At 59.0% G+C, this 26,680-nt stretch overlaps 1 protein-coding gene across 2 annotated transcripts in view; it reads left to right on the top strand.

The window, feature by feature from the left end:
- LOC111157855 (collagen type II alpha 1 chain) overlaps nt 1–26,172 on the top strand; it is a 39,744-nt gene extending 13,572 nt beyond the window's left edge. For both annotated transcript variants that reach the window (XM_022519548.1, XM_022519550.1), the window contains 38 exons: nt 1,118–1,162; nt 1,551–1,604; nt 11,918–12,016; nt 12,321–12,365; nt 12,458–12,556; nt 12,710–12,763; nt 13,123–13,230; nt 13,591–13,644; nt 13,726–13,824; nt 13,982–14,035; nt 14,452–14,550; nt 14,939–14,992; nt 15,377–15,430; nt 15,740–15,793; nt 15,991–16,044; nt 16,235–16,279; nt 16,434–16,532; nt 16,753–16,860; nt 17,167–17,220; nt 17,494–17,547; nt 17,907–17,960; nt 18,311–18,364; nt 18,681–18,788; nt 19,335–19,388; nt 19,829–19,882; nt 20,625–20,786; nt 20,959–21,066; nt 21,278–21,385; nt 21,700–21,753; nt 21,914–22,021; nt 22,237–22,290; nt 22,446–22,553; nt 22,808–22,861; nt 23,255–23,362; nt 23,720–24,008; nt 24,478–24,665; nt 24,860–25,102; nt 25,586–26,172. In XM_022519548.1, coding sequence (XP_022375256.1) covers nt 1,118–1,162; nt 1,551–1,604; nt 11,918–12,016; nt 12,321–12,365; nt 12,458–12,556; nt 12,710–12,763; nt 13,123–13,230; nt 13,591–13,644; nt 13,726–13,824; nt 13,982–14,035; nt 14,452–14,550; nt 14,939–14,992; nt 15,377–15,430; nt 15,740–15,793; nt 15,991–16,044; nt 16,235–16,279; nt 16,434–16,532; nt 16,753–16,860; nt 17,167–17,220; nt 17,494–17,547; nt 17,907–17,960; nt 18,311–18,364; nt 18,681–18,788; nt 19,335–19,388; nt 19,829–19,882; nt 20,625–20,786; nt 20,959–21,066; nt 21,278–21,385; nt 21,700–21,753; nt 21,914–22,021; nt 22,237–22,290; nt 22,446–22,553; nt 22,808–22,861; nt 23,255–23,362; nt 23,720–24,008; nt 24,478–24,665; nt 24,860–25,102; nt 25,586–25,732 — 3,441 coding nt within the window. In that variant the 3' untranslated portion in view covers nt 25,733–26,172. The remainder of the gene's footprint in view (nt 1–1,117; nt 1,163–1,550; nt 1,605–11,917; nt 12,017–12,320; nt 12,366–12,457; nt 12,557–12,709; nt 12,764–13,122; nt 13,231–13,590; nt 13,645–13,725; nt 13,825–13,981; nt 14,036–14,451; nt 14,551–14,938; nt 14,993–15,376; nt 15,431–15,739; nt 15,794–15,990; nt 16,045–16,234; nt 16,280–16,433; nt 16,533–16,752; nt 16,861–17,166; nt 17,221–17,493; nt 17,548–17,906; nt 17,961–18,310; nt 18,365–18,680; nt 18,789–19,334; nt 19,389–19,828; nt 19,883–20,624; nt 20,787–20,958; nt 21,067–21,277; nt 21,386–21,699; nt 21,754–21,913; nt 22,022–22,236; nt 22,291–22,445; nt 22,554–22,807; nt 22,862–23,254; nt 23,363–23,719; nt 24,009–24,477; nt 24,666–24,859; nt 25,103–25,585) is intronic.
- The last annotated feature ends 508 nt before the right edge of the window (nt 26,173–26,680 follow it).

Genomic DNA, 26,680 nt, shown 5'->3' with positions numbered 1-26,680 from the left:
AGGAGCTCCCCCTAAAGCATCCTTTTTCTTTAGCACGCCGGCAGAGGCAGGGGCAGGCAGGGGGGCCTCGCCTTGGGAAAGGTAGCCTTCGGGCCTGCTCTGGTTCCCTGCCAAGGACCAGGGCCCAGACATAGCTCTGTCTGGCCTAATGGTTCCTGGAGTTTGGGTAAAGGTTCCTGAGGTCCTGAGCGGCTTTGAGAGAGAAACTGGGGAGTGCTCACCCTAAACCTGTGGAAAAGAAACCCTCAAAACTGGTCCTATGGGTACCTGGGTGGTTCGGCTAAGCATCTGACTCTTGGTTTTGGCTCAGGTCATGATCTCATGGGTCATGAGATTGAGCCCCATGTCAAGCTCATCGGTGAGCGGTGAGTCTGCTTGAAGACACCCCCCCACTAGCATGTGGGGTCTCTCTCAAATAAATAAATCTTTACCAAAAAGACACAAAAAACTTGTCCACGAGAGAAAGAACTGGCAGCCTTGTCTTAACAGTGTCATGGACTCTCAGGCATGAACTGTGATGTGGTCCTCAGGCTGGGCCCAGTGCCCTGCCCCCTCACAGGGCTGTTTCCCGCCAGAGCCAGACGTCCTGCGGGCATCTGTGTTTCCTTAGGAACAGGTGGTCTGGTGGAGGTGGCAAGGGGGTGGAGCCCAGAGGTATCCTGGTGTTAACCAAGGGGAGGCCTTAACCAAGCCTTAACTAAGGAGGTTAACCAAGCCCCCCGAAAGTGTCTCCCATTACAAGCAGGTGGGAAGAATTGAGTTAGGTTTGCTGCTTGGCTCTTTCATTTTTCTTTGGCTCAATTCACTGAGTCTTTAAATGATGACTTGGCCTTGACATTGGGGATATTTGGGCTCTAAATGAAAGTTTCAGAAATGATGGACTAGTGAGGAAATCACCCAGGCTTTGCCCACTGCTGCTCCACAGCCCATGTTCTTGCAGCCACGACAGAGGGGTTCCTAGCTACTCCCACACTTGGGCCCGGCCAGGCTCCCCCTCCTCCCTGGGGGCCCCAGGCCCCAGCGCTGCCCGAGGTTTCTGGTGGGGTGGGCTGTGGATGAGGAAGGCTCGGCCCTATGGGGCTTCTCACCGTGCCTGCTTCCTTCTCCCCGCTCACAGGGTGCCCGAGGCAACGACGGCCAACCAGGCCCTGCAGGCCCACCGGTAAGTGCCTTTCAGCCAGGTCGGAGCAGGCGGGTGGGCCTTCTAAGATGGAGGAGCAGGAGCGCTTTCTCCCTGTTACCCTCATGTGCGGATAACAAGCTTTGAAGCCATGGTTCATTTGTCTTAGCCACGCTTTTGGCATTGTTTTGAGGAGGGCTAGATCGGGAGGTCAGAGAATCATCTGTGTCTCCCTGTGTGTATAGTTAGATGCTTTGCCTTGGGAAGCCAGGCTCAGGGACACTGGCCATGGGGATACTTTTCATCCAGGGACTTTGAGCCACAAGGGGTGCAGAGCAAAGGAATGTGAGGTGTGGGGGTGGCTCACTTTGGAAGCTGGAGAAATACTACCCAGAAATGGCATTCACATTCCCCCCCTTCCTTCCTCCAGGGTCCCGTGGGTCCTGCTGGTGGTCCTGGCTTCCCTGGTGCTCCTGGGGCCAAGGTATGTGCCCTACTCGCTTTCTCATGTTCTTGTGGACCGCCCCCCTGGACAGTCCCTCCTTCCCTTCTCAGGGGTGTCTCCCACCCCACCCACTGCTGCTCTCCTGGAGGCAAGGAAGGACCTTGCATCTCCCAGCCCCCAGCTGGAAGGGATAGTAAGCAGGCAGGATACAGAGCTGGATGGACAGGTCCAGCCCAAGACTGGGGAAGGCAGGAAACGATGGCGAGACGCTGGAGATCTGGGAGGGACAGAAGACCAGGACCCGAAAGGAGGAAAGCAAGGCTCAGCAAACCCTACACCCCAGAGGGAGCTGGAGGATGGAGCCGGGGGGGGGGGGGGGGGGGCCGGGGGGTGCAGGAGAGGGCTCCTGCTTAGGCTGGGGGGCTCGGCCAGCCCAGCAGGGCTAGCAGAGTGCTTCCGAGGATGGATGGGGGTGGTGAGAGGCCGGTGGGTTCAGGGAAAGGCCCCTATGGCCCTAGCAGGACCCTGGCGCACACGGTGTGCGCATTCCCTGGGAATTCTCTCTGGAGATGAATAAGGAGCCTCCCCGCGGTCACTGGCATCAGGTTGCCTTTCCCCTCCCCGGGTTTCCATGGCAACCAGACAGTGTCTGAGGCCCTGGAGCTGGGTGAAGGAGACCCATTGTGAAGAGGGACAGCGGAAGGTGAGGGGGCCTGACCTTTAGAAATAATAATTACAAAAGTGAAGCAAGAGCGTCCTGAGGAGAAACCTGAGGCGGGTGTGCCCTGCCTCCAGGTCAGCAGCCCTCCGCAAGGCCCCCTGCAGGCCACACAGCCTGCAGGCCGGCCACTCGTGCCTTTTAGGAAAGAAAGGGAAAGTGGAAGTAGAGGCCATTTTGGGGGGCTGCCTCGGACTGGGGGAGCAGGGTGCTCGGCCCAGCTGGCTCTTGCCCACCACACCCTGATCCGAGTGGAGGGTCCCTGAGCCGGGCTGTCCAAGGGCTTCCCTTTCCTCCGGACAAGCATGGGGGCGTGGAGGGGGGTGGTGGGAGGAAAGGCTGCCCACCACGGTTGCCCATCCATGAGCCCACGGCACTGCCCGGGTGGGCGGGACCCCGGCAGGGCCTTGCTGAAGGGCGCTGACTGGGCCTCACGGTGCCCGCTGGGCAGCACGGACTCATGCACCTGCTGTGGGGGGTCAGGGTGTGGAGGGGACACGGAGAGCTCAGGAGGCAGAGGGGGCAAGGTCGTCAGGTTGGTAAGCTCTCTCGGGGCAGGGGGCCCTGTGGGAACAGGTAGGAACATGTGGGAACACGCCTGCACACGCGCACAGTGGGCACATGCATGGGACTTGGCTTGCCGGTGCGTGCCTGTGGCTGGCCCATGAGAGGTCTGTGCCCTCTGCTCAGCAGGGAGTCTGCTTCCTCCTCTCTCTCTGCCTGCCTCTCTGCCTACTTGTGATCTCTGTCTGTCAAATAAATAAATAAAATCTTTAAAATAAATAAATAAAATAAAATAGAGGTTTTTTTTGTTTTGTTTTGTTTTCCCCCCTATCCTGGTTTATCGTTTACCTAGCCAAGAAGGAACAACCCAGGGCCTCTCGGGCTTCTAATGTCATTGAGTTTATTTGCAGAACTTCGCTGCCCAGATGGCTGGAGGATTCGACGAGAAGGCTGGTGGCGCCCAGATGGGAGTGATGCAGGGGCCGATGGTAAGAAAAGACAAGGGGTTTCTGCAGCCAAAATGGCAGGAGGTGGCCCTTAGCAGAGCCAGAGAATCTGACAACTTTACGTTACAGATAATTGCTTAGAGCAACTCTTCTCCCTCACTTATGTAACCTCCCGTGGGGTCAGCCCAAAGCATTTGGTTTTTAATGGTGATGGGTGCCAGTTCCAATGACGCGCCGGAGTGACCAAGAAGAATGAGGATGGAGAGATGCGTGGAGGTTGAGGCTGGAAGGCCAGTCGCCGTTGCTCTTGGAATGAGAACTGAAGAATGCAGACAGCAGCCACTGTCCTCCAGCACCCACAGACTTCCAGCAGGAAATCTCAGCCCTGCAGCTCCGACTTGGCACGAGCTGAATGAAACTCAGACTTTAGTAAACATGGCCGCAGGCCAGGAGAAAGCAAGGCCAGCTTCTCTATCCAAATGGTGCCTATAAATAAATAGATTGTTGCGCAGGGAGTGGGAGATGAGAGGGAGCAGCCACTGCAGGCCCCCTGCCCACAGAGTAACTCTTTGTCCTTTGTCTGGGCTGCTGGCTGTGGGGTGGGGGCACACTGGTGGCCGCTGGCGCATCACTTCCAGTAACCCTCTTCCTCCTCTCTCTGCAGGGCCCCATGGGACCTCGGGGACCTCCAGGCCCTGCTGGTGCTCCTGTAAGTACTGGGTCTTTCTGCTCTGTGGTAGTGCAGACACTTATTCAAGCTCTCATGTGTCAGTTTGTGGGCTTAACTTGGCGTCCTCATGTTACTTTTTAGGGACCTCAAGGATTTCAAGGCAACCCTGGTGAACCTGGGGAACCCGGAGTCTCCGTGAGTACCCGCCCAGACCCTGCCCTCCCCCTGGGGGGGGCCTCCGGCAATGTACCACGCAGACCCCAAGACTGCCCTGAGTTTTCCCAGGGGAGGGCCCCGAAATGCCACTTCTTATCTCCACAGGGATCTCTCCCAGAGAAGCCCAGGTGGTAAGGACCACCAGGAACTCTGTCACAATAGTCCCCTTTCTGGGTGACCCCTGGCCTGTGCTGCCTGCTGCCTTCCAGTATGATCAGCTCTGCCCTCTTGCTTTCTCTCAGCACTGAGTAGGATTCCCAAATCCCTGCCTCCATCTTTCTTCCTTATGGGAGAACTTAGATTCCAAAGGCTGCAGTTCCCAAATTTTGTCTACTAATTAGGCATCGTTCCCCCTCCAACTATCTCATAAACTCTCTCACTTCATTTGCAGGGTCCCATGGGTCCCCGTGGTCCTCCTGGCCCCCCTGGAAAACCTGGTGATGATGTGAGTACCCCCAAGTGGTCCGATGAGTGGCTGCCTCCTTTGGAAGGGCATGGAGAGGGGGGTGTCTATGGGGGCAGGGGTGTGTAAGCGCCCTCAGCCTGGCCCAGGGTGGAAGTGTCCTTAGGGGCAGGGCTGGTCCATCAGAGCCTCAGACCCTGTCTACTGTCTACATTCCCCCTTGCAGCTTAGCTTACGAGTGCCTGGGGACTGCTTTGGACCCATTGGGAAGGGAAATAATTAAAACATCATTAGCGCCAGGAAGGGAAATTGAGAAATGGGAGAAAGGAGAGGGAAAAGATGTCATGAAGGGAAAACAGAAGGAAGACACTCAATAGCCCAACATTATCTTAATTGTAAATGAGCTAGGAAAAGCACAGCCCGAGTCAGGATGTCTGCAAAGGATGCAGACGAAGTGAAGAGACAAGAGTTGGCTCTCGAGCTATTCTTATGAATCCCATTAGATGGTAAAAGTCTCTCGGGCTAAGGCAGCTCTAGCCAGGTAAGGCAGCGCTAGCCGGGTCTGCAGGGCTTAGGAGGGGAGAGAGGAAAGTCCCCTGGGGAAGCTGCAGGCTGGTCCGGATGCAGATGCTTGCCCACACAGTGAGCAGCTCTCCAAAAGAATACATCGTGACCCAGAAAGGCGTTTGAAGCCTGGACTCCCGGGGAGGTGGGGGAGATGAGTAAGCGGGTGGACAAAAGGCATGGAAGCTGCGTGGGGAGGAGAGATGAGATCCGGAGCGCGCCAGCCATGCTGACTTGTCTTGTGGGGAAGCTGAAGTACATCTCTCTCCCTTTAGGGCGAAGCTGGAAAGCCTGGAAAATCTGGTGAAAGAGGTCCCCCTGGCCCTCAGGTAAAGTGTCCCCCTTTCCCAGCTGCAAACCTTGTTCCAGTCTCCCTCCTCTGTAGCTAAGGCAGTGGCTTCCCACCCAGCGCGTCCAGTTCAGCTAGCTCCCTTCTAACACGGAATTCCAACAGCCCCTACTTATATCACCCCTCTGTGCAGACGTGTAGGATCCCCACACAGGGCCACAGGGTGGGGGGATGCCGGGCAGGTCTGGTTTAAACCCATTTTGCCTAAGCTGGGGAGAGGTGTGGGGGCTCTGCGACCTACTGCAAGGCCTGCCTGAGTGCTGGGCTTCTGGCTGCCCTGCTGGCCTGAGGGAGCTGGCTTCAAAGGTTCTGGAGCAGAGCAGGGCAGCTTGGACTCTGCCCTCTGCTCTGCCTTGAACATCTCCTCTTTGGACCGCAGGGTGCTCGCGGCTTCCCGGGAACCCCAGGCCTTCCTGGTGTCAAGGGTCACAGAGTAAGTATTGTGGACGAGGGTGCTGGAAGGGAGGTATTGCCCAGGGGAGAGAAAAGTATTCGGGGGGCATGAATCTTCTTTAAAGGGTTTCCCAGAAATGTGATGGAATGTTTTCTCTTGTCCTCTAGGGTTACCCAGGTCTAGATGGTGCTAAGGGAGAAGCTGGGGCTCCAGGTGTGAAGGTAAGGACGGAGGAGCACAAGGGGTGGGGACAGAGGGAGACCATGAGCCTCCTTTCTCTCCAGTCAGGAGATGTTATTGAGCCAGTGGGTTAGCATAGAACAGCTTTGCCTGGGGACAGCCAGGCCCGCATCCTGCTGGAAGAAGGGCAGGCCGGGAGCGCTCGGGGAATTGTCCATCACAAAACTGAGGTTTGGGGGTCTTGGTGCTAACTGAGTTGACCAGAGCTTTTGGCTTCCTCCTCGGGAGTTTTCTGGGGGCTGCCAGTGGGGACCCCCTCACTGACCCTATGCATCTTTTTCCCAGGGAGAGAGTGGTTCACCGGGAGAGAATGGCTCTCCAGGCCCAATGGTGAGTATGACCATCGCCCCTCGGGACGGCCTCCAGACCCGCTCCCACCAGCTTCTAAAAGCCAGCTGATGGTTCTTCTGTGTAAACTGTTCCTTTTGTGCAAAGAAGATACTCAGCTTCGTAGATCTGATCTCACTGTGATCAGATCGAAAAGGGATATTTATCGCATAGACGATTTGTTCAAGGTTCACCAACATTTCCTTGCCATAGCCATGTGCTAAGATGGGCTTCAGTTTTAAAAAAATTGCTCTTCTTCTCCACGTTTTGGGGAGTTCATCTGTGGCTTGAAGCAAGATGTGTCAGTGACAAGGCTCCCAGTGGTGCCAGCAGGAGTGTCGATGGTTCTGTCTGGGCAGAAATGCCTTGGATGAGATGCGGGGGGTCCTAGGCAAGCTGGGAAGGCATCATCAGGGGCCACCGCACCTCCCTCCCCACCACAGCCCTTGCTGCCCTCTGTGGTGTCTGCGGAGAGCAGGTGGAGTGTCCGTGAGCCAGCTCATGCTTATACTGTTCTGGTGTATTCCAGGGTCCCCGAGGCCTGCCTGGTGAGCGAGGACGGACCGGCCCCGCTGGTGCTGCAGTGAGTAATGACAAGGCCAAAGCCACCACGTGGTCCCCACTTTGGAGTTTACAGGGCACTTTCCTCTAGGGCTGTCCTTGACCCTCCCAACAGCCCCATGAGGTGTAGAGAGTGTGGCCATCCCGCCGGGATGGATTCTGAGTGTGCCTGGCATGAGTTCCCAGGCCTCAGTCTGCACAGCTGAAGGACAAAGGACAGGGCTGGGCTGTGGAAGGGTTGGTTGGTGGGGGCAGGACTCCCCCTGAGCAGTCAGGATTATTCGGGTCGTCCCCTTCTCAACCCCCACATTCTCCCTGTCCGTTCAGTTTGAAGTTATGGATAGACTTCAACTGGCTACGGAGCTGAGCTACTTTTTGTTCTTTCCAGTTGTTGAGATGATGCTCTAGAAAAGTGTTGACCATCCCGTGTCAACTCATGGGGCTGCAACACTTTGGCCCTGGTGGCTCAGGCGCTTCCTGGGACCAATACCTCATGTGCTCCGTCTCAGCTAATCTTCCCTCAAATCCTGTGTGGTAGATTCTACCATTCTCCCCATTTTATTTATTTATTTTTTAGATTTTTATATCTTTATTTGAGAGAGCGAGCAGGGGCTTGGGGAGGGGGAGGCGCAGAGAGAGAGGGAGGGGCAGCCTCCCTGCTGAGCGGGGACTCCCAACCCCACTGCAGGCAGGGCCTGGATCCCAGGACCCTGAGACCATGACCTGAGCTGAAGGCAGACGCTTAACTGACTGAGCCACCCAGGCGCCCCTAGTCTCCCCGTTTGAGAGAAGAAGAAACTGAGGCCCAGAAATCGCTTCAGGCGGTGCGTGGCAGCCTCAGACTCTGGTGGCTTCTTGTTGATGTGGAAGGGGAAGGGCATCTGCAGGAGATTTTCGGCCTGAGGAGAAAGGAGCTGTGGGAGTTTACCTCTGCTCCCTCAGCAGTAGAGAGCCCTTCTGGGTGCTTGAAGGCGAGGAATGTGATGAAAGCCGTGTTCAAGAAACACTGTGCTTTCTGTTGGGCTCATACCCCAGCCACCCAAGCTCCGAGGCCCCGCCTCACAGGCCCTTGCCAGGCTGGCCCAAGTAAACCAGCTTTACTCCCTCGGCTGCTTTCCATGTAATGCATGTGTTTGGCAGAAATGTCCCCCAAAAGCAGATCAGGGAAATAATAAGCAGCCTGGACCCCCATTTGTCAGCCTGCCCAGGTGCCTTATCCAGGAGTCACTTTGCGTGAGCGGATCAGAGAGTGCTGGGGCTGCCAAGAAACACTGTGATTTCTGCAGATTATGGGGACCTGGCTTGTGGCTCTTTGGCCAGGCCTGCCGCCACCGTGGTTGCACCCCATGAGGGGCAAAGATAAGCTGCATGTCTGTCCTTCCTCCTCCTTGCTCCGCCTTGCTCCCTCCCGGCCCCACAGTAGTCTGTTTGGCAGGCCGGGCACAGGATTTGGCATAAAAAGTTGACAACGTCACATAGTTCCAAGTGCAGGCCTGGTGTCAAGGCTGGGCTCAGGACTGGGCTGGGTTGGCCTCTGCCAGCTGTGGTCACATGCCCCCCTTGGGCCAGACGGTGCCCTCTCCCAGCCATGCTGTAGGCAGAGCCATGGAGGCTGGCCCCACGCAGGCCTCCTGGAGCAGCGCTCAGCTTCCCCTTGCTCATGCTGGGCCTCAGGCCTCTCCTCTGGCCAACCCCTGGAGGGGAGGGTGCTCTAGAGTGTCCCGAAGCAGCCAGCCTGGCCCAGAAGGGGCTCTGGCTAATGCTGAGGCTTCATGTGCCCTCTGACATTTTTTTCTGTCCAGTCTCCTCTTGTTTTCCTCTTTATTGCCAATTTGGAGATTCTCCGTCAGGAGAAATGGACCATAGCCAGGAAGAAGATTTGAGCCTTTTCTAAAACAGGAGCTCCCCCTAAAGCATCCTTTTTCTTTAGCACGCCGGCAGAGGCAGGGGCAGGCAGGGGGGCCTCGCCTTGGGAAAGGTAGCCTTCGGGCCTGCTCTGGTTCCCTGCCAAGGACCAGGGCCCAGACATAGCTCTGTCTGGCCTAATGGTTCCTGGAGTTTGGGTAAAGGTTCCTGAGGTCCTGAGCGGCTTTGAGAGAGAAACTGGGGAGTGCTCACCCTAAACCTGTGGAAAAGAAACCCTCAAAACTGGTCCTATGGGTACCTGGGTGGTTCGGCTAAGCATCTGACTCTTGGTTTTGGCTCAGGTCATGATCTCATGGGTCATGAGATTGAGCCCCATGTCAAGCTCATCGGTGAGCGGTGAGTCTGCTTGAAGACACCCCCCCACTAGCATGTGGGGTCTCTCTCAAATAAATAAATCTTTACCAAAAAGACACAAAAAACTTGTCCACGAGAGAAAGAACTGGCAGCCTTGTCTTAACAGTGTCATGGACTCTCAGGCATGAACTGTGATGTGGTCCTCAGGCTGGGCCCAGTGCCCTGCCCCCTCACAGGGCTGTTTCCCGCCAGAGCCAGACGTCCTGCGGGCATCTGTGTTTCCTTAGGAACAGGTGGTCTGGTGGAGGTGGCAAGGGGGTGGAGCCCAGAGGTATCCTGGTGTTAACCAAGGGGAGGCCTTAACCAAGCCTTAACTAAGGAGGTTAACCAAGCCCCCCGAAAGTGTCTCCCATTACAAGCAGGTGGGAAGAATTGAGTTAGGTTTGCTGCTTGGCTCTTTCATTTTTCTTTGGCTCAATTCACTGAGTCTTTAAATGATGACTTGGCCTTGACATTGGGGATATTTGGGCTCTAAATGAAAGTTTCAGAAATGATGGACTAGTGAGGAAATCACCCAGGCTTTGCCCACTGCTGCTCCACAGCCCATGTTCTTGCAGCCACGACAGAGGGGTTCCTAGCTACTCCCACACTTGGGCCCGGCCAGGCTCCCCCTCCTCCCTGGGGGCCCCAGGCCCCAGCGCTGCCCGAGGTTTCTGGTGGGGTGGGCTGTGGATGAGGAAGGCTCGGCCCTATGGGGCTTCTCACCGTGCCTGCTTCCTTCTCCCCGCTCACAGGGTGCCCGAGGCAACGACGGCCAACCAGGCCCTGCAGGCCCACCGGTAAGTGCCTTTCAGCCAGGTCGGAGCAGGCGGGTGGGCCTTCTAAGATGGAGGAGCAGGAGCGCTTTCTCCCTGTTACCCTCATGTGCGGATAACAAGCTTTGAAGCCATGGTTCATTTGTCTTAGCCACGCTTTTGGCATTGTTTTGAGGAGGGCTAGATCGGGAGGTCAGAGAATCATCTGTGTCTCCCTGTGTGTATAGTTAGATGCTTTGCCTTGGGAAGCCAGGCTCAGGGACACTGGCCATGGGGATACTTTTCATCCAGGGACTTTGAGCCACAAGGGGTGCAGAGCAAAGGAATGTGAGGTGTGGGGGTGGCTCACTTTGGAAGCTGGAGAAATACTACCCAGAAATGGCATTCACATTCCCCCCCTTCCTTCCTCCAGGGTCCCGTGGGTCCTGCTGGTGGTCCTGGCTTCCCTGGTGCTCCTGGGGCCAAGGTATGTGCCCTACTCGCTTTCTCATGTTCTTGTGGACCGCCCCCTGGACAGTCCCTCCTTCCCTTCTCAGGGGTGTCTCCCACCCCACCCACTGCTGCTCTCCTGGAGGCAAGGAAGGACCTTGCATCTCCCAGCCCCCAGCTGGAAGGGATAGTAAGCAGGCAGGATACAGAGCTGGATGGACAGGTCCAGCCCAAGACTGGGGAAGGCAGGAAACGATGGCGAGACGCTGGAGATCTGGGAGGGACAGAAGACCAGGACCCGAAAGGAGGAAAGCAAGGCTCAGCAAACCCTACACCCCAGAGGGAGCTGGAGGATGGAGCCGGGGGGGGGGGGGGGGGGGGGGGGGGGGGGGCGGGGGTGCAGGAGAGGGCTCCTGCTTAGGCTGGGGGGCTCGGCCAGCCCAGCAGGGCTAGCAGAGTGCTTCCGAGGATGGATGGGGGTGGTGAGAGGCCGGTGGGTTCAGGGAAAGGCCCCTATGGCCCTAGCAGGACCCTGGCGCACACGGTGTGCGCATTCCCTGGGAATTCTCTCTGGAGATGAATAAGGAGCCTCCCCGCGGTCACTGGCATCAGGTTGCCTTTCCCCTCCCCGGGTTTCCATGGCAACCAGACAGTGTCTGAGGCCCTGGAGCTGGGTGAAGGAGACCCATTGTGAAGAGGGACAGCGGAAGGTGAGGGGGCCTGACCTTTAGAAATAATAATTACAAAAGTGAAGCAAGAGCGTCCTGAGGAGAAACCTGAGGCGGGTGTGCCCTGCCTCCAGGTCAGCAGCCCTCCGCAAGGCCCCCTGCAGGCCACACAGCCTGCAGGCCGGCCACTCGTGCCTTTTAGGAAAGAAAGGGAAAGTGGAAGTAGAGGCCATTTTGGGGGGCTGCCTCGGACTGGGGGAGCAGGGTGCTCGGCCCAGCTGGCTCTTGCCCACCACACCCTGATCCGAGTGGAGGGTCCCTGAGCCGGGCTGTCCAAGGGCTTCCCTTTCCTCCGGACAAGCATGGGGGCGTGGAGGGGGGTGGTGGGAGGAAAGGCTGCCCACCACGGTTGCCCATCCATGAGCCCACGGCACTGCCCGGGTGGGCGGGACCCCGGCAGGGCCTTGCTGAAGGGCGCTGACTGGGCCGCACGGTGCCCGCTGGGCAGCACGGACTCATGCACCTGCTGTGGGGGGTCAGGGTGTGGAGGGGACACGGAGAGCTCAGGAGGCAGAGGGGGCAAGGTCGTCAGGTTGGTAAGCTCTCTCGGGGCAGGGGGCCCTGTGGGAACAGGTAGGAACATGTGGGAACACGCCTGCACACGCGCACAGTGGGCACATGCATGGGACTTGGCTTGCCGGTGCGTGCCTGTGGCTGGCCCATGAGAGGTCTGTGCCCCCTGCCCTCTCCTCATTCCTGCCCTCTCCTCATTCCTGCCCTCTCCTCATTCCTGCCCTCTCCTCATTCCTGCCCTCTGTCTCTGCCCAGGGTGAAGCTGGCCCCACAGGTGCTCGTGGTCCTGAAGGTGCTCAAGGCCCTCGAGGTGAACCTGGTACTCCTGGGTCCCCCGGGCCGGCTGGTGCCTCCGTAAGTGCAGCTTTCCTCTGGCCTGAAGTACCTGGGGTCTGTGGCCCGGAGGCCTTGATTCTGTTTACCTCTGAGAGAACTGGGGCCCCCATTAGAGCCCCACCCACCAAACCTTCATTTTGGCCCAGCATTTGCATCCTGAACTCTAGGGACACGTCTCCCTCCACCCTGTCCTCCCCTTGAGACACACAGCAGGACCCTGTCTTCACTGGACAGTCTTTGGATCTGCAGCCTGGGAGGGCAGGGAGGTGGCCGGTCGTACTCTCTGCTGCTTACTTTGTAACGACACCGCCTCCTTTCTCAGGGTAACCCCGGAACGGATGGAATTCCTGGAGCCAAAGGATCTGCTGTGAGTGTGGCCCTGGGACTTGTCTCCTGCAGGTAGGGTCAGTGCCTCCTTGCCCCTCTCCTGACGCCCCTCTCTACTACTCACGCCAACAGGGTGCTCCTGGCATTGCTGGTGCCCCTGGCTTCCCTGGGCCCCGTGGGCCACCTGGTCCTCAAGGTGCGACTGGTCCTCTGGGCCCGAAAGGTCAGACGGTAAGGCCCAGCATGAACCTCAAGTCCCACCAATACCCCTGGAGTCAAACCCCGCCATCCCTCCTTCCTGCGCTCACGCCGGCGTCCTTGGGAGGTGGGGGTGGGTCCGTGGAGGGAACCCCTTGCGTTAACCTGCCTCTCTCTTTCCCCAAGGGCGAGCCTGGTATTGCTGGCTTCAAAGGTGAACAAGGCCCCAAGGGAGAACCTGTGAGTATCTGCCCACCGGTCTCGGGCCCACAGCCAGCCCCGAGCCTTGCTCTTCTGTAGCCCCATCCCCTAATCTGGGACCTCTCAGGTTGTGTCGGGAGGAGGGGAGGTACAGGTTGAAAAGCTGATGCAGCTTAAGCTCTCTTCTTTGGTTTGACCAATTGGAACAGTTTCAACTTTCCACCCTCACTCTCCCATTGAGCCACTTCTGCTCTCCCTGAGCCGATCCTTTACGGCCCCCCCTCCCCGTCCCCCCCGCCTTGAAACAATAGCCAAGGCCGCTCCCCCCACCTGCCAGGCCAGTGACCACCCGGCACCCCATGAAGACTCACCCCGTTTCTCTTTTGTGTGATTCTTAGGGCCCTGCTGGCCCCCAAGGAGCCCCTGGTCCTGCTGGTGAAGAAGGCAAACGAGGAGCCCGTGGAGAGCCTGGTGGTGCTGGGCCCGTCGGTCCCCCTGGAGAGAGAGTAAGTGGGCTGGGAGTCCCCACTTTCCGTGGGCTGTGTCCTGGATGGGGAAGTTGTCTTTGTGGCTCTGTGTTCTGGCCAAGTCCTGTGGCCTGAGTATCAGATTCCCCTCTTCTCCGCTCACTGCCGTGGAGACAGGTGCTTATTTGCGCCACCCCCCCCCCCAACCAGGATGGCATGAAGCAGTTTGAGCTGCTCCCCAGGACAGGCCTGAGAAGTTAATCTCTCAGAATCCTGCCCGCCATAGAAATGGTGGTTTGTGGGTTGGTGGGATTGCTCTCCTGAAGCCAGGTGAGGCGCTCGGTGCGATTGGATCAGGGACCATTCTAACTCACTACCTGTCCTCCCACTTCCTTCTAGGGTGCTCCTGGTAACCGTGGTTTCCCGGGTCAGGATGGTCTGGCAGGTCCAAAGGTGAGTGGGGGACAAGGGGCTGGGGTTCCTGCAGTGCTGGTGAGACGGCCTCCTGCTGACTCCCTGACTCCCTTTGTGTAGGGAGCCCCTGGAGAGCGAGGGCCCAGTGGCCTTGCTGGTCCCAAAGGAGCCAATGGTGACCCTGGCCGTCCTGGAGAGCCCGGCCTTCCTGGAGCCCGGGTGAGTAGCCAAGCTGCTTTTGCTCTTGACTTCCAGCTCTGAGCCAAATCCCCGTGCCTTTCCCCACCTGCTCTCTCCAACCCTGTGCGGCCGGGATTGGGAGGGCCTGGGATCTTCCCTGACACCCATCCTCTCTCTCTCTCTCTCCTGAACAAAGGGTCTCACTGGTCGCCCTGGTGATGCTGGTCCTCAAGGCAAAGTTGGTCCTTCTGTAAGTCTCCCATCTGGGACTGTTGGGAGGAGTTGGAGGGGGGATATCTGTGGGGAGGCAGGTAGTATGAGAGACAGGATTTTGGGTGGGGGCAGCTTGTGAATTATGAGAATGGGGGAGAGGGGCTGATGGCAGGCATCAGGCCAGGTGTGGAGCTCTGAAAAGGCTACCTTCTTGTGCATTTGGGCCTTTCCTTGGAGGAAGACAAAGCCTGGTGTGCTCTTCTAGGGGTGCTGCTCCTCACTGAAGCCTGCCTTGTTGCTGGCAGTGTCTGTGCGTGTGGTGTGGGCTGCTGGCCAAAACCGTGGTCAGCGCCACGAGCCCCATGCTGCCAACGTGGTGGGCACTTGGTAGATGCTGGAGGGACAGAGGTGGTCAGAGTGTCCACATTCTGACCATGCTGTACTCTCTTTCAGGGAGCCCCTGGTGAAGATGGTCGCCCTGGTCCTCCAGGTCCTCAAGGCGCTCGTGGGCAGCCTGGTGTCATGGGTTTCCCTGGCCCCAAAGGTGCCAACGTAAGTCACAACCTGCCCTTCCGTTTCCTTCCGCACGGTGTGACCTCCCTCCTCGCCCCCTGGAGAAAGGAGCGGCTCCTGAATAGTTACCCATGGACGGTTATGAGTGGGAGCCCCGGTGCCCTGGGCAGCCTGGGCCTCTGTGTCCTGCAGGAGTGCATGTGATCTGGGGAACCCGGGGCTCCTGAGAGCTTCAGAGCCCCTCAGCTGTGACCTAGGTCCACAGGGCAGTGCTGTCACACTCCCAAGCAGAAGAGGGGGTGCGGACCCTTGGCTTGAGCCTTTGCTGTCCCGCAAGATATGGCCCTAAGCCCCAGGCTCCCCAGCCCGCTCTACCCGCCTCTCCCACCACAACCCTCCCTCCATGGTCCTGCCCTTTCTCCTCCAGGGTGAGCCTGGCAAGGCTGGTGAGAAGGGACTGCCCGGTGCTCCTGGTCTGAGAGTAAGTAGCCTGCCTCCCTGTCCCCGTGCTGGTGCCAGCTGGACGTGCGTAGAGGGAGCCGCAGCCCCTGGCCTGCTCCCGGGGTCTTCATCAGCAGGGGGATTCCCGTGGCAGCGCCCCTACAGCTCTCGGCCCTTTGGGAGTCCACACAAAGAGACTTCTGGCTGCTCTTGGTCAGAAGCCCAGGGACAGGAGGAAGACACCCACACTGAGAAAGTCTGGGAAATGGAGGGGCCCAGGGAAAGAAAAGGGTAGAAATGGAATTTGGGTTGGGGGATCATGGAGGTCTGGAGTCTCTGGGCTACCAAGCGTACCTGCTCAGCACTGGGGTCTGCAGAACTGAAGGACGTGGGTCATGCCATTACCCCTTTCTCTTCTCTCTAGGGTCTTCCCGGCAAAGATGGCGAGACAGGTGCTGCAGGACCCCCCGGACCCGCCGTAAGTCCCTGTCTCGCCTCTGTGGGAGGCCTAGTGGGCATGGGGGTGGCGGCACGGAGGCCAGGGAACTCAGGCCCACCTGGTGTGATGAGGATCTGGACTCCCCCGAGGCACCAGACCCGCCCTTAGCCGAGGCAGTGTGCATCCCACTGCCGTTTCAGGGGTGCAGGTCATCAGTGGGAGAAGAATGAGGGTCGCACACATGCACAGCTTCTGCGGGCAGCCCTCCTACTGCCCCTGCAGTCCCCTCTGGCCAAAGCTGTCCAATTCTGCAGTCCTGGCTCAGGCCACCTTTGTTTCCCTCTGTAGGGACCTGCTGGTGAACGAGGCGAGCAGGGTGCTCCTGGGCCATCTGGGTTCCAGGTAGGTGGCTGGACTGGGCCCTCTCTTCTGTTCTTCCTGTGTCCGGGACTCTGTGGGCAGCAGCAGGCATCCCTCCTCAGGGGGACGGGGGGATGAGGATTTCCTACCATCCTGGCTTCTGTCCGGTGCTGAGGCTCCCTGGAGGGCTGGGGCAGTAAACTCACTCCTTTGCCAATTCATGTCACTTTGCCTTCTAGGGACTTCCTGGCCCTCCTGGTCCCCCAGGTGAAGGTGGAAAACCAGGTGACCAGGTGAGTACAGGGCTCTTTGAACCTGCAAACCACTTAGATGCCCAGGAGGCAAGGGCAGGAGGATTCCAGGGGCCCCGTGAAGCCTCCACAGAGGACAGTCCGAGCTCAGCCTCTGGTGCGAGGGCTGCTCTGCCCTGGATGGCGGACAGAAAATCTTTTGCTCTCTCTCACATCCTCCTTTGTTCCCCAGGGTGTTCCCGGTGAAGCTGGAGCCCCCGGCCTCGTGGGTCCCAGGGTGAGTGTTGGCCATTTTTGGTAGTCCCCTCTGGCCTGTCTTCTCCCTGTGCCGTTCTGTCAGTGCACCTGTAGTGCTCGGCCTGCCACCCCTGCTTTTCCCTGGGCCTCTGCCCCCTCTCTTATGTGATTGCTCCATGGTGTCTCTACCACAGGGCGAAAGAGGTTTCCCAGGCGAACGTGGCTCTCCCGGGGCCCAGGGCCTCCAGGGCCCCCGTGGCCTCCCCGGCACTCCTGGCACAGATGGTCCCAAAGTAAGTGAGGCTATTGGGGTTGTGTGGGCCAGCCAGGGAGGCCCTGCTGGGGGAGAAGGAAGAGTGGGAAGTACTCAGGAGAAAAGAATATAGGAGGAGGGCAGATGGAAGACAAGACAGAAAGGGGGTTGGCAGAGGAGGAAGAAAAGGAAAGGAGGCTTGGGTGCTGGGATCCTGCACAGGTGCTGCCCAACACGGACTCCCTCTCCCCACCCCACAGGGTGCATCTGGCCCAGCTGGCCCCCCTGGGGCTCAGGGCCCTCCAGGTCTGCAAGGGATGCCCGGTGAGAGGGGAGCAGCTGGCATTGCTGGGCCCAAGGGAGACAGGGTGAGTACCAGGGTGACCGTGTCTCCCCCAAAGCCGCGCTTCCCTGCCCCACACTCACCCCTCCCCCTCTCCCCACAGCACCTGGGTGGGGAGGTCCCTAGTTAAACATCTTGAGGATCTTGGAAATCCCTCTGGGCTTCTGTTTGCCTCTTAGTGACACCCTCCCCACGCCCCTGTCTCCCTCCTCTCACCCTGAACCCACAGCAAATCCTGTTGGGCTAGGGGCTGAGCTCTGCCCAGAGCCTCAGTGAGGGAGAGACTGGGCTGGAGTACCCCCTGAGGTGGCCCTTCTTCTCTATCCCACAGGGTGACGTTGGTGAGAAAGGCCCTGAGGGAGCCCCCGGGAAGGACGGTGGACGAGTAAGTGACTGCTGGTTGTGGGCGCCCTGGGGACCCCATGGGTCTCCAGCCCTGCACTCCGGGGACAGGAGGGTGGCATGCGCGTGCAGCCCCTGCTCCTCTCAGTCGTGCAGACTGGGCAGCTCTGGGGACTCTCCCAACAAAACTGGGAGTTCTAGGGGCGTGGGAAGGTGCACCAAGGCCCAGCAGGTGTGAGGTCCTAGACTCCCTGCTGGGCTCCACATCCCTGGTCAACTCTTCTGTCTCCCTCACATTTGTCTCCTTTCTCCCCAGGGCCTGACTGGTCCCATTGGCCCCCCTGGCCCCGCTGGTGCCAATGGTGAGAAGGTGAGTTCCTCCCCCTGGCTCGCCTCCTCGTCACACCTCTCCACCTCCTGCCAAAGATGGCTGTCTCTCCTCCACACTCACAGCTGGCCCCCTCCTGCCTAGTGGGGGCTACAAGCAGCGAGGGGTGGGAGTCTTAAGAGCAGAATCTCTGGCTGTGTGCCCTGCTCCGCCGAGGCACTGCGGGGAGTGGGGTCAGAGGCAGGCCTGCATCCAGCAGAGGCCCCAGGAAGGTGGGCTGGAAGCAACAAGGAGAAAACAGACCATCCCTCGTGAGGCCACTTGGATGCACTTTGCTTTTGAAGGCGTCCCCTAGGCCCCCATCCCTTATGCATGGCTCTTGTCCCCCCTCCCCACCTTAGGGAGAAGTTGGACCTCCCGGTCCTGCAGGAACCGCTGGTGCTCGCGGTGCCCCGGTGAGTATCTGCCCTGGAAGCTGGTCCTGTCCCCAGGGCCAGGAGCAGAGAAGCGGCTCTGCCTTGCAGCATGGCCCTTTGGGTCTCAGGGTGGGAGGAGAGATGTGAAAGACCTCTCCATGGTGTGGTCAGCGTGGAGGGCCTCAGGTTGCCAGATCCTCTGACCAAGAGAGGCTTTCTGACTTGCGTACCTTGTCTTTAGGACAGGGCTTCCCGGAGGCTACATTGGGGGTCCTCTCTCGGGGGTGGCTGTGCAAAGGCTGGGTGGGGCCGGAGGGCTCTGGCTTACAGGAGGGGACCGAAGCAGGCGGGCATGGGGCCTTACCACTAATGGGCCCCTTCTCTCACAGGGTGAACGTGGAGAGACTGGACCCCCCGGGCCCGCTGGATTCGCAGGTCCTCCTGTGAGTGTCTTCCCTCCTTCCAAGCCCTCCGCTCAGGCCAGCTCGAAACCTGAAGGCACCTTCCTATGGGGGCAGGAGGAACAGAATTTAAAGGAGATGGAAGTGGCCTCTTCCCTCTCTCCTTGCACCTCTACACTGACCTCATAATCCCACCTTAGAGCAGCCTTCAGGCCAGGGCGGACACATCTTTACTCATTCACCCGCTCACCAACCCTCCTACCCACGCACCCACTCACCCAGCACCTCTGGCCCTTTCGGAAGAACCTCTAGTATCTGGCTTGCCTCTCATTCCCGCACTTCCTTCTCCTTGGGACAGGGTGCTGATGGCCAGCCAGGGGCCAAGGGCGAGCAAGGAGAGGCCGGCCAGAAAGGTGATGCTGGTGCCCCGGGTCCTCAGGGCCCCTCTGGAGCTCCTGGGCCTCAGGTGAGTAGCAGTGAGCTCCCCCAGGAAGTGTTCCCACGGGGCAGGGGTGTCCGGGTACAGGGGAGGGGTGCAGACAGGCAGAGAATAGCCAGGAGGCCTAGGTGTAGCCCCCCCGCCCCCGAGTCTCAGCCTCTCGGCCTGGTAGACACTGCCCCAGCCACAGAAGGGAGAGATTGTGGGAAGAATCTCTGCTCAGGGATAAAGGTTTAAAAGTAGCTAAATTGACTTTCATTGTCTGGGGGACAGGCTGAGGACAGAGAGCTTGGGACACAGCAGCCAGGCTATGGGGAGGGATGGCACAGGCATTGGCCCAGCTCTGCAGGTGCCAGATGGGCCCTTCCTCCCTGAGGTCTTCTAGTACGTGAGTCTGTCTTGGCAGGGGTAGCAGGCCCCTCCGTGATGGCTTCTCCAGCCAAAAAGGCTACACCTTTGAAAACCTAGCTCTCAGGTGTCCATTGTTGGGGGCATCAGGCCGTATGCCCAGAAGCTCATAGCCCTCCTCTGGGCGACTGGTCCTCACTCTGTTCCTCCCTCCTTCCTTCCCAGGGTCCTACTGGTGTGACTGGTCCTAAAGGAGCCCGAGGTGCTCAAGGTCCCCCGGTGAGTCATGTCCCCCTTCCCACCAGGTGGGGTGGAGGGGACTGTGGGGGCAGCAGCTTCTCCCACACCTCCACTCTGGCCCATCTCATGAAGAAGGCCTAGGCGGAGGTGGCCGCGCTGCTGTTCTGGGACTGACCAACCTTCTCCTTTCTCCGTGTTGCTTTTGCCCGCAGCCTGAGCCCATCCCACAGCTGGGGGAGAGGGCCCCTCGCCGCTGGTGTGCGGTGGTCCTCGGAGGTCTCTGGTCCTAGGCAGCCCCCTGTAGGAGCTGGAGGCAGGGAAGCTGCAGCTTCCTGACCCAGGGCCAGACCCCACGGGCCCTTTTCCCCTCGCTGGCTCTCCTTGCCCCTTGGCACAACAGCCTCTGAGACCCACCGCCATCTGAGTCTTGGGCCTCCAGAGGGCCTGCGGGATTCACGGCCTCTCTTCCCCTCACACAGGGAGCCACCGGATTCCCCGGAGCTGCTGGCCGCGTCGGACCCCCAGGCTCCAATGTAAGTGACGCTCCTGGCTGGTTCCTGCCTTCCTCCTGGCATGAGAGACTCAGAGGGGGCTTGAAGAGGCCAGTACAGCCCCGCAGCAGGGACCCAAAGAGCCTAGGCTGGCTTCCCTCGCTTCGTACCTGTTCCCACTCCAGGGACAAGTAGTTAGTTAACTGATCGTGGGGACCTGTTCTCCTCATAACGGGCTGGGAGCAGGGGCTGTGACCCTCTTGCTGGCCGAGGACAACCCTCCCTGCTGACTTGGGCTGGACCCTCAGACTTCTGGCTTGGGGGGGCAGGACAGGCAGGCACAGTCGCCTTGACACATTTCTAGAGCAGGCTCTGTGCTCCCAGCCTCTACAAACTCTGCGTCTTGCCCCTCTGGAGCTTGCCAGGGAGGTGAGGCGGGGACGTCCCCCAGCTCACCACCACCCCTCGCAGGGGGAGTGCATACCTAGGCTTAGGAGGGGCCAGGCTCCAGCTGTTCCGGGAGGAGCAGTGCAATTGAGGCCGAGAGGCAGGAGGCAGAAGGAAGTCCAAGTAGAGCAGAAAAGGCAACTGCAAGGGCTGAAGAAGCCTGGGCTGGCTGCTCACAGCACCCATGGGGGAGAGAGGATGGAAGAGATGCACTGGGTGGGGGTCAGGCTATCCTTCATGAGGAGGGAGCCTCAGGGGGAGATGGCCACCCCTGGGCTTTGGCAGCCTGGATGGAGCAGGGTGCGAGGAGTTCTCCTTTCTTGCATGGCTCTTCTAGGGAAACCCTGGGCCTCCTGGTCCCCCTGGTCCTTCTGGAAAAGATGGTCCCAAAGGTGCTCGAGGAGACAGTGGCCCCCCTGGCCGTGCCGGTGACCCTGGTCTCCAAGGTCCTGCTGGACCCCCTGGCGAGAAGGGAGAGCCCGGAGATGACGGTCCCTCTGTAAGTCCCTCACAGGCCGGGGCTGGGGAGTCTCTGGAGATCACAGAGCCCAGAGTGGAAGGGGCTGCCGGGGAGGGGCCGCTGCTGGGGTGGGAAGAGGGCCGGTGCCTGTGGATGGCTGGGTCACTCGAGGTGGCAGCTCACGTTCTCACTCCCATCTCCTCTCTCTTAGGGTCCTGATGGTCCTCCAGGTCCCCAAGGTCTGGCTGGTCAGAGGGGTATCGTTGGTCTACCTGGGCAGCGTGGTGAGAGAGGATTCCCAGGCTTGCCTGGGCCATCGGTGAGTGAGGGATGCCCCTTCCTCTGGGGAGTGGGGCCCGGTCCGGCTCCGCACACTGCGCTGCAGAAACACCACCACCCTCTGAGGCTCCCGCTCACTCTGCACCCTCCAAGCTCTCCCTCTGTCAGCCCGTTCTTTGGGAAGACTCAGCAGGTCCTGCACCGGGATTCTTTCGAGTACACACTCATTGTCCCTGTCGCTGTCCCTCCAGGGTGAGCCTGGCAAGCAGGGAGCTCCTGGTGCATCTGGTGACCGAGGTCCCCCCGGCCCCGTGGGTCCTCCTGGCTTGACCGGTCCTGCCGGTGAACCTGGACGAGAGGTGAGCCTTGGGATGCGTGGTGGGTGGCTGTTCACAGGGAGAGGGGGCCAGCCCAGTCTTGGTGCCCTGGAGGAGGGCACAGCAGGACGCGCTGATAGGCCCAAGTGCATGGCTGTGATGGGAAGGTTGTGATGGGGGAGAGAGGGCACAGGGACTCAGAACTGGTGCCCAGGGAAGAAGGCAGAAGGAAGCTTGGAGAGCTTCCGAAGCTGCAGCTGGATGGAAGGGCACAAGCCTGGGGCTCCCTTAGGGTGGGCAAGCAGATGGGGGCAGGGCAGGGGCAGCTCTAATGGCATCTTGTCTCCCTTGCCCAGGGAAGCCCTGGTGCTGACGGCCCCCCTGGCAGAGATGGCGCGGCTGGAGTCAAGGTGAGTGTCTGGGTGTCTCTGTGCAGTGGGACAGGGAGGTCTAACACCTCTGCCTGGGGTGGCAGGGTAGGGTTAGAGTCTTCTCTTGGTTTGAAAGGACATTTTCTCCATGTCTGTTCTGGAATATTCTTCTCTAAGCCTGAGACCTCTCTCCTGACAGGGAGATCGTGGTGAGGCCGGTGCAGTGGGTGCCCCTGGAGCTCCCGGGCCCCCTGGCTCTCCTGGCCCCGCTGGCCCAACTGGAAAGCAGGGAGACCGAGGAGAAGCTGTAAGTATCCCTACTTCAGTAAAAGCTGGAAGTGGAGGGGGGTGGCCAAGTGAGCTGGAAGCTCACCCCCATGTGCCTGATCCCTAGGCCCTGGGTCCGGGAGGTCTCTGGGCCACGGGAGCTGCAACCTCAGTGCCCAGCCATGGGAAGATGCCAGGGAGGGCCCTCCCTGTTCCACCCTTGCTCTGACACTGTTTCCACACTCTCCCTCACAGGGTGCACAAGGCCCCATGGGTCCCGCAGGACCAGCTGGAGCCCGAGGAATCCCAGTGAGTATCTGCGTGTCCTCTCTTGGTTCCTGATGAGGCCAGGTTTGGAGGGCAGTGGGGACCCTGGGGATCCCAGGACTCCTTGGCTCAGGTGAGGCCAGCAGCGTGCTCCTGCCTGGCTGACCTGACCCAACCTGTGTCTGTCTTGTTCCCAGGGTCCTCAAGGTCCCCGAGGTGACAAAGGAGAAGCTGGAGAGGCTGGCGAGAGGGGACTGAAGGGACACCGTGGCTTCACTGGTCTGCAGGGTCTGCCTGGCCCCCCCGTGAGTGTTGTTGCCTATGCATGGCTCCCCAGTGCCTCCCACAGATCAGAGCCCACTCGAGGGTCCCAGGCTGCTCAGTCAACTTGGGATCGCCCCAGGAAATTTCCAGGACTTGCTCCTCCCTCTAACCCCAAGAAAGTAGAAAGGGAATGGGAGTAGAACATGTCCTAAGTACGTTCAAGACAGCCTCCCACCCTGGAAGATGGGGCCCTGTCTGTGTTGACCTCTGACCTTTGCCTCTTCCTTCTGCATAGGGTCCTTCTGGAGACCAAGGTGCTTCTGGTCCTGCTGGTCCTTCTGGTCCTAGAGTAAGTGAGCTGGAGTGAGCCCTTCCTTGGGAGGCTGGGGGGCAGGCACTGGCCAGGCATGTGGGCAAAAGGGAGGCCTCGGGCTCAGAGGGCCTCACTCCACAGTGGAGGTAGGACTGGCTTGGGGTGACCGGAGCCAGAAAAGCCTCTGAGTCCACAGGCTGGGTGAATGTGACAACAGCTCCGGCTGTCGGATGGGCCCCCTGGGAATGGGATCTGACAAAGAGGAGCTTAGGCTGGTAGGAGAGCCGCAAGGCCACCCTGCTCTTTCTTGGATGAGTGGAGACCCAGCTGGGCTCTGTGACGGAGAAGCGTGAAGAAGGATGGCCCCCTGAGTGGCGCCCCACCCTCCCACTGTCCCTTCGTTGATTGCTCTTCTCTCCTGGTGTGCAGGGTCCTCCTGGCCCTGTTGGTCCCTCTGGCAAAGATGGTGCTAATGGAATCCCCGGCCCCATCGGGCCCCCTGGCCCCCGTGGACGGTCAGGCGAAACTGGCCCCGCTGTAAGTGTCCCGACCCCTTCCTCGTAGTCTGGGCTGTCCCCGGTGTCCAGGGAGCTTGTGTGCTCTGGGGCCAAGAGTCTCTTTGAGGGCATCAGCCTGCAGCTAATGATGATAGCATCCTTTATGCTGGGTCATCCTGGGACATTCAAAGGATCCATGCTTGGTACTGGGCCACAGAAGAGAGGGGCTGATGCAGAAGTGAGGAAGGTGCTAGGATTTTCTTGGTCCTGGCCTTCCATAGCCCTCCCGCACCTATGGGACTGGAAGAAGACCCTCTAGTATATTCTAGCAGGGGGAGATGTACCCAGGAGGGGCCTGTCCCAACGATCCCCAGCTGACCGTTGTTTCCTGCTGCAGGGTCCTCCTGGAAACCCTGGGCCCCCTGGTCCTCCAGGTCCCCCCGGCCCCGGCATCGACATGTCTGCCTTTGCTGGCCTTGGCCAGAGAGAGAAGGGCCCTGACCCCCTGCAGTACATGCGGGCCGACCAGCCAGCTGGTGACCTGAGACAGCACGACGCTGAGGTGGATGCCACGCTCAAGTCCCTCAACAACCAGATCGAGAGCCTGCGCAGCCCCGAGGGCTCACGCAAGAACCCTGCTCGCACCTGCCGGGACCTGAAACTCTGTCACCCTGAATGGAAGAGCGGTGAGCCTGCAAGGCAGAAGCCCTGGCCCCAGAGAGCAGGAAGTCAGCCTGCCGGGCGGGGTCCCTGCAGAACAAGGGAGGAGGCATCCCTGGGCACAGGGCAGAGCCGGGCTTGGAAGGTTCTGGCAGATGGCTGAGCCTCCATCCCACAGCAGAGAAGATGCAGCCCGGGCCCTGTCCCGCCATGGCCATGTGGCAGATGGGACATCGGTGGGAGCTCTGTCCACCAGGCAGGCCCTGCTCCTGCCCTTTGGCTTACACCCCTGTTTAACACCAGACTTTCCCACCTAGGTCTCCTTGCTCTTGGATCCCTGCATCTGCCCTCCCTTTGCCCACTCGTGGCCCTCACCACCAGCGCCTCTGTCCCTTGTGTCCCCAGAAGCCTTTCTGTCTCTCCCAGGCAGGCCTGGCTCTCTTGGGAGGGTCTGCCTGTCTGAGCCCTGAAAGGATGTCACCTCCCCCCTCGCAGGAGACTACTGGATTGACCCCAACCAGGGCTGCACCTTGGACGCCATGAAGGTTTTCTGCAACATGGAGACTGGCGAGACCTGCGTCTACCCCAACCCAGCGAACGTTCCCAAGAAGAACTGGTGGAGCAGCAAGGGCAAGGACAAGAAACACATCTGGTTTGGAGAAACCATCAATGGCGGCTTCCATGTGAGTACCTGACTGCTCTGGGTCAGAAATGGTGCCTCCAGACTGTGTTCTTCCTGCATCCGAGTTGTTGGCACCCCACCCACACTCTCACCCATTTTCTCTGGGGCTTAGGAGGAAGGGAGGGACAGTAGCTTTAACCGTGATCCCATGGGATGCTGTTCTGGGCCTCACACCACTCTTCTCTGCCCGAACAGTTCAGCTATGGTGACGACAACCTGGCTCCCAACACTGCCAACGTCCAGATGACGTTCCTACGCTTGCTGTCCACCGAGGGCTCCCAGAACATCACCTACCACTGCAAGAACAGCATTGCCTACCTGGACGAGGCAGCCGGCAACCTCAAGAAGGCCCTGCTCATCCAGGGCTCCAATGACGTGGAGATCCGGGCTGAGGGCAACAGCCGCTTCACATACACTGTCCTGAAGGATGGCTGCACGGTGAGTCAGGCTGGCTGGAGCCTCCAGGGAGATGGGCCACCTGAGGTCGAGGGCGGGCCCACAGCTGGTGCAGGCCTAAAATGATGGGTTCCTCAGAGGTGTGAGCTTGAGGGGTTAGACAGAGAAGACGGGCAGAGGCACAGGTAAAGGAGGGGTGCTATTCTATCTTCTTCCCTCTCTTGGCTCAGGGAAAAGAAGCCCAACCCAGCACGTCCAGTTACCCCTGTAGGACTGTGGGTCTGTGGGTCAGCCCACAGGATGGAGCGAAGAGAGGGTCACTGTAGGGGAGGAAGCCAGGACAGAAGGGGAGCATGGAGGGGGTCTTGCTGGCAGGAACAGGAGTTGAGGTGGAGAGGGCTCTGGCAAGCCAAGGGGAGGTCAGGGGAGCCCCAGAGCATGTTTTGTGTTTTGTGCTCTATGAGGCTCAGATTTGGGGTCCTGGGCAGCTGGCACTGGACAGTGTCTCCTTTCTTTCTCCCCTAGAAACACACCGGTAAGTGGGGCAAGACTCTGATCGAGTACCGGTCACAGAAGACCTCACGTCTCCCCATCATTGACATTGCGCCCATGGACATAGGAGGGCCCGAGCAGGAATTTGGTGTGGACATAGGACCTGTCTGCTTCTTGTAAAAACTCGAACCCACAAACACCACAATCCATTGCCAACCCAAAGGACCCAAGTACTTTCCAGTCGCAGTCACTCTAGGGCTCTGCACTGAATGGCTGACCTGACCTGATGTCCATTCACCCCACCCGCTCACAGTGTGGACTTTTCTCCCCTCTCTTTCTAAGAGACCTGAACTGGGCAGACTGCAAAATAAAATCTTGGTGTTCTATTTATTTATTGTCTTCCTGTAAGACCTTTGGGTCGAGGCAGAGGCAGGAAACTAACTGGTGTGAGTCTAACGCCCCCCCGAGTGACTGTCCCCAGCCCAGGCAAGAAGAGCCCCCTTCAGGTGCCGGGCGCAGGAACTGAGTGTGTCCTACACAATGGTGCTATTCTGTGTCAAACACCTCTGTATTTTTTAAAACATCAATTGATATTAAAAACAAAAAATTATTGGAAAGTACATTTTGACCTGTGCTTTGTTCTTTATTTTCCGTTAGTCTTTAATTCTGTAGATGTGACCAAATGGCCATCCTAAGGCCTTCTTCTGTAGACATTTCAGCCAGGAGGGAGGTCACTAGAGTCACACTGCCTGGTTTAGTAACCTCACACAAACACATACTTGCCTCCTTTTGTAACCTTCATACTGCGTGGAACCCAGGAAGGAACTGGGACCAGAGGCCAAGATTTGGGAGGGGGGGGGCAGAAAATATAGGCATGACTTGTTCTTGAGTAAACACAAAACACACCTCTAGGGCATGTGGATGGGAAAGTGTGCAGGTCACATCTTGCTGGATAAGGGAGATCAGAGATGTTCCCAAGGGAGGGTGGGGAAGTTGGGAAAGAGGGGCAGGGAGCAAGTCCACAGGAACCAGTGCACACAATCAGCCAGTCTTGGTGATCTATTTGTCTGTGTCTTCTTCTAAGACTCTAGGTCAAGGAGAGGTGGAAGTGTTACATGATTGTCCCTA

This window comes from Enhydra lutris, unplaced genomic scaffold (genome assembly GCF_002288905.1).
Source record: "Enhydra lutris kenyoni isolate GAN:26980312 unplaced genomic scaffold, ASM228890v2 scaffoldscaffold56, whole genome shotgun sequence".
NCBI classification, from domain to species: Eukaryota; Metazoa; Chordata; class Mammalia; order Carnivora; family Mustelidae; genus Enhydra; species Enhydra lutris.
The sequence above is the reverse complement of the archived record's forward strand: the minus strand, read 5'-3'. Positions and strand labels throughout refer to the sequence as shown.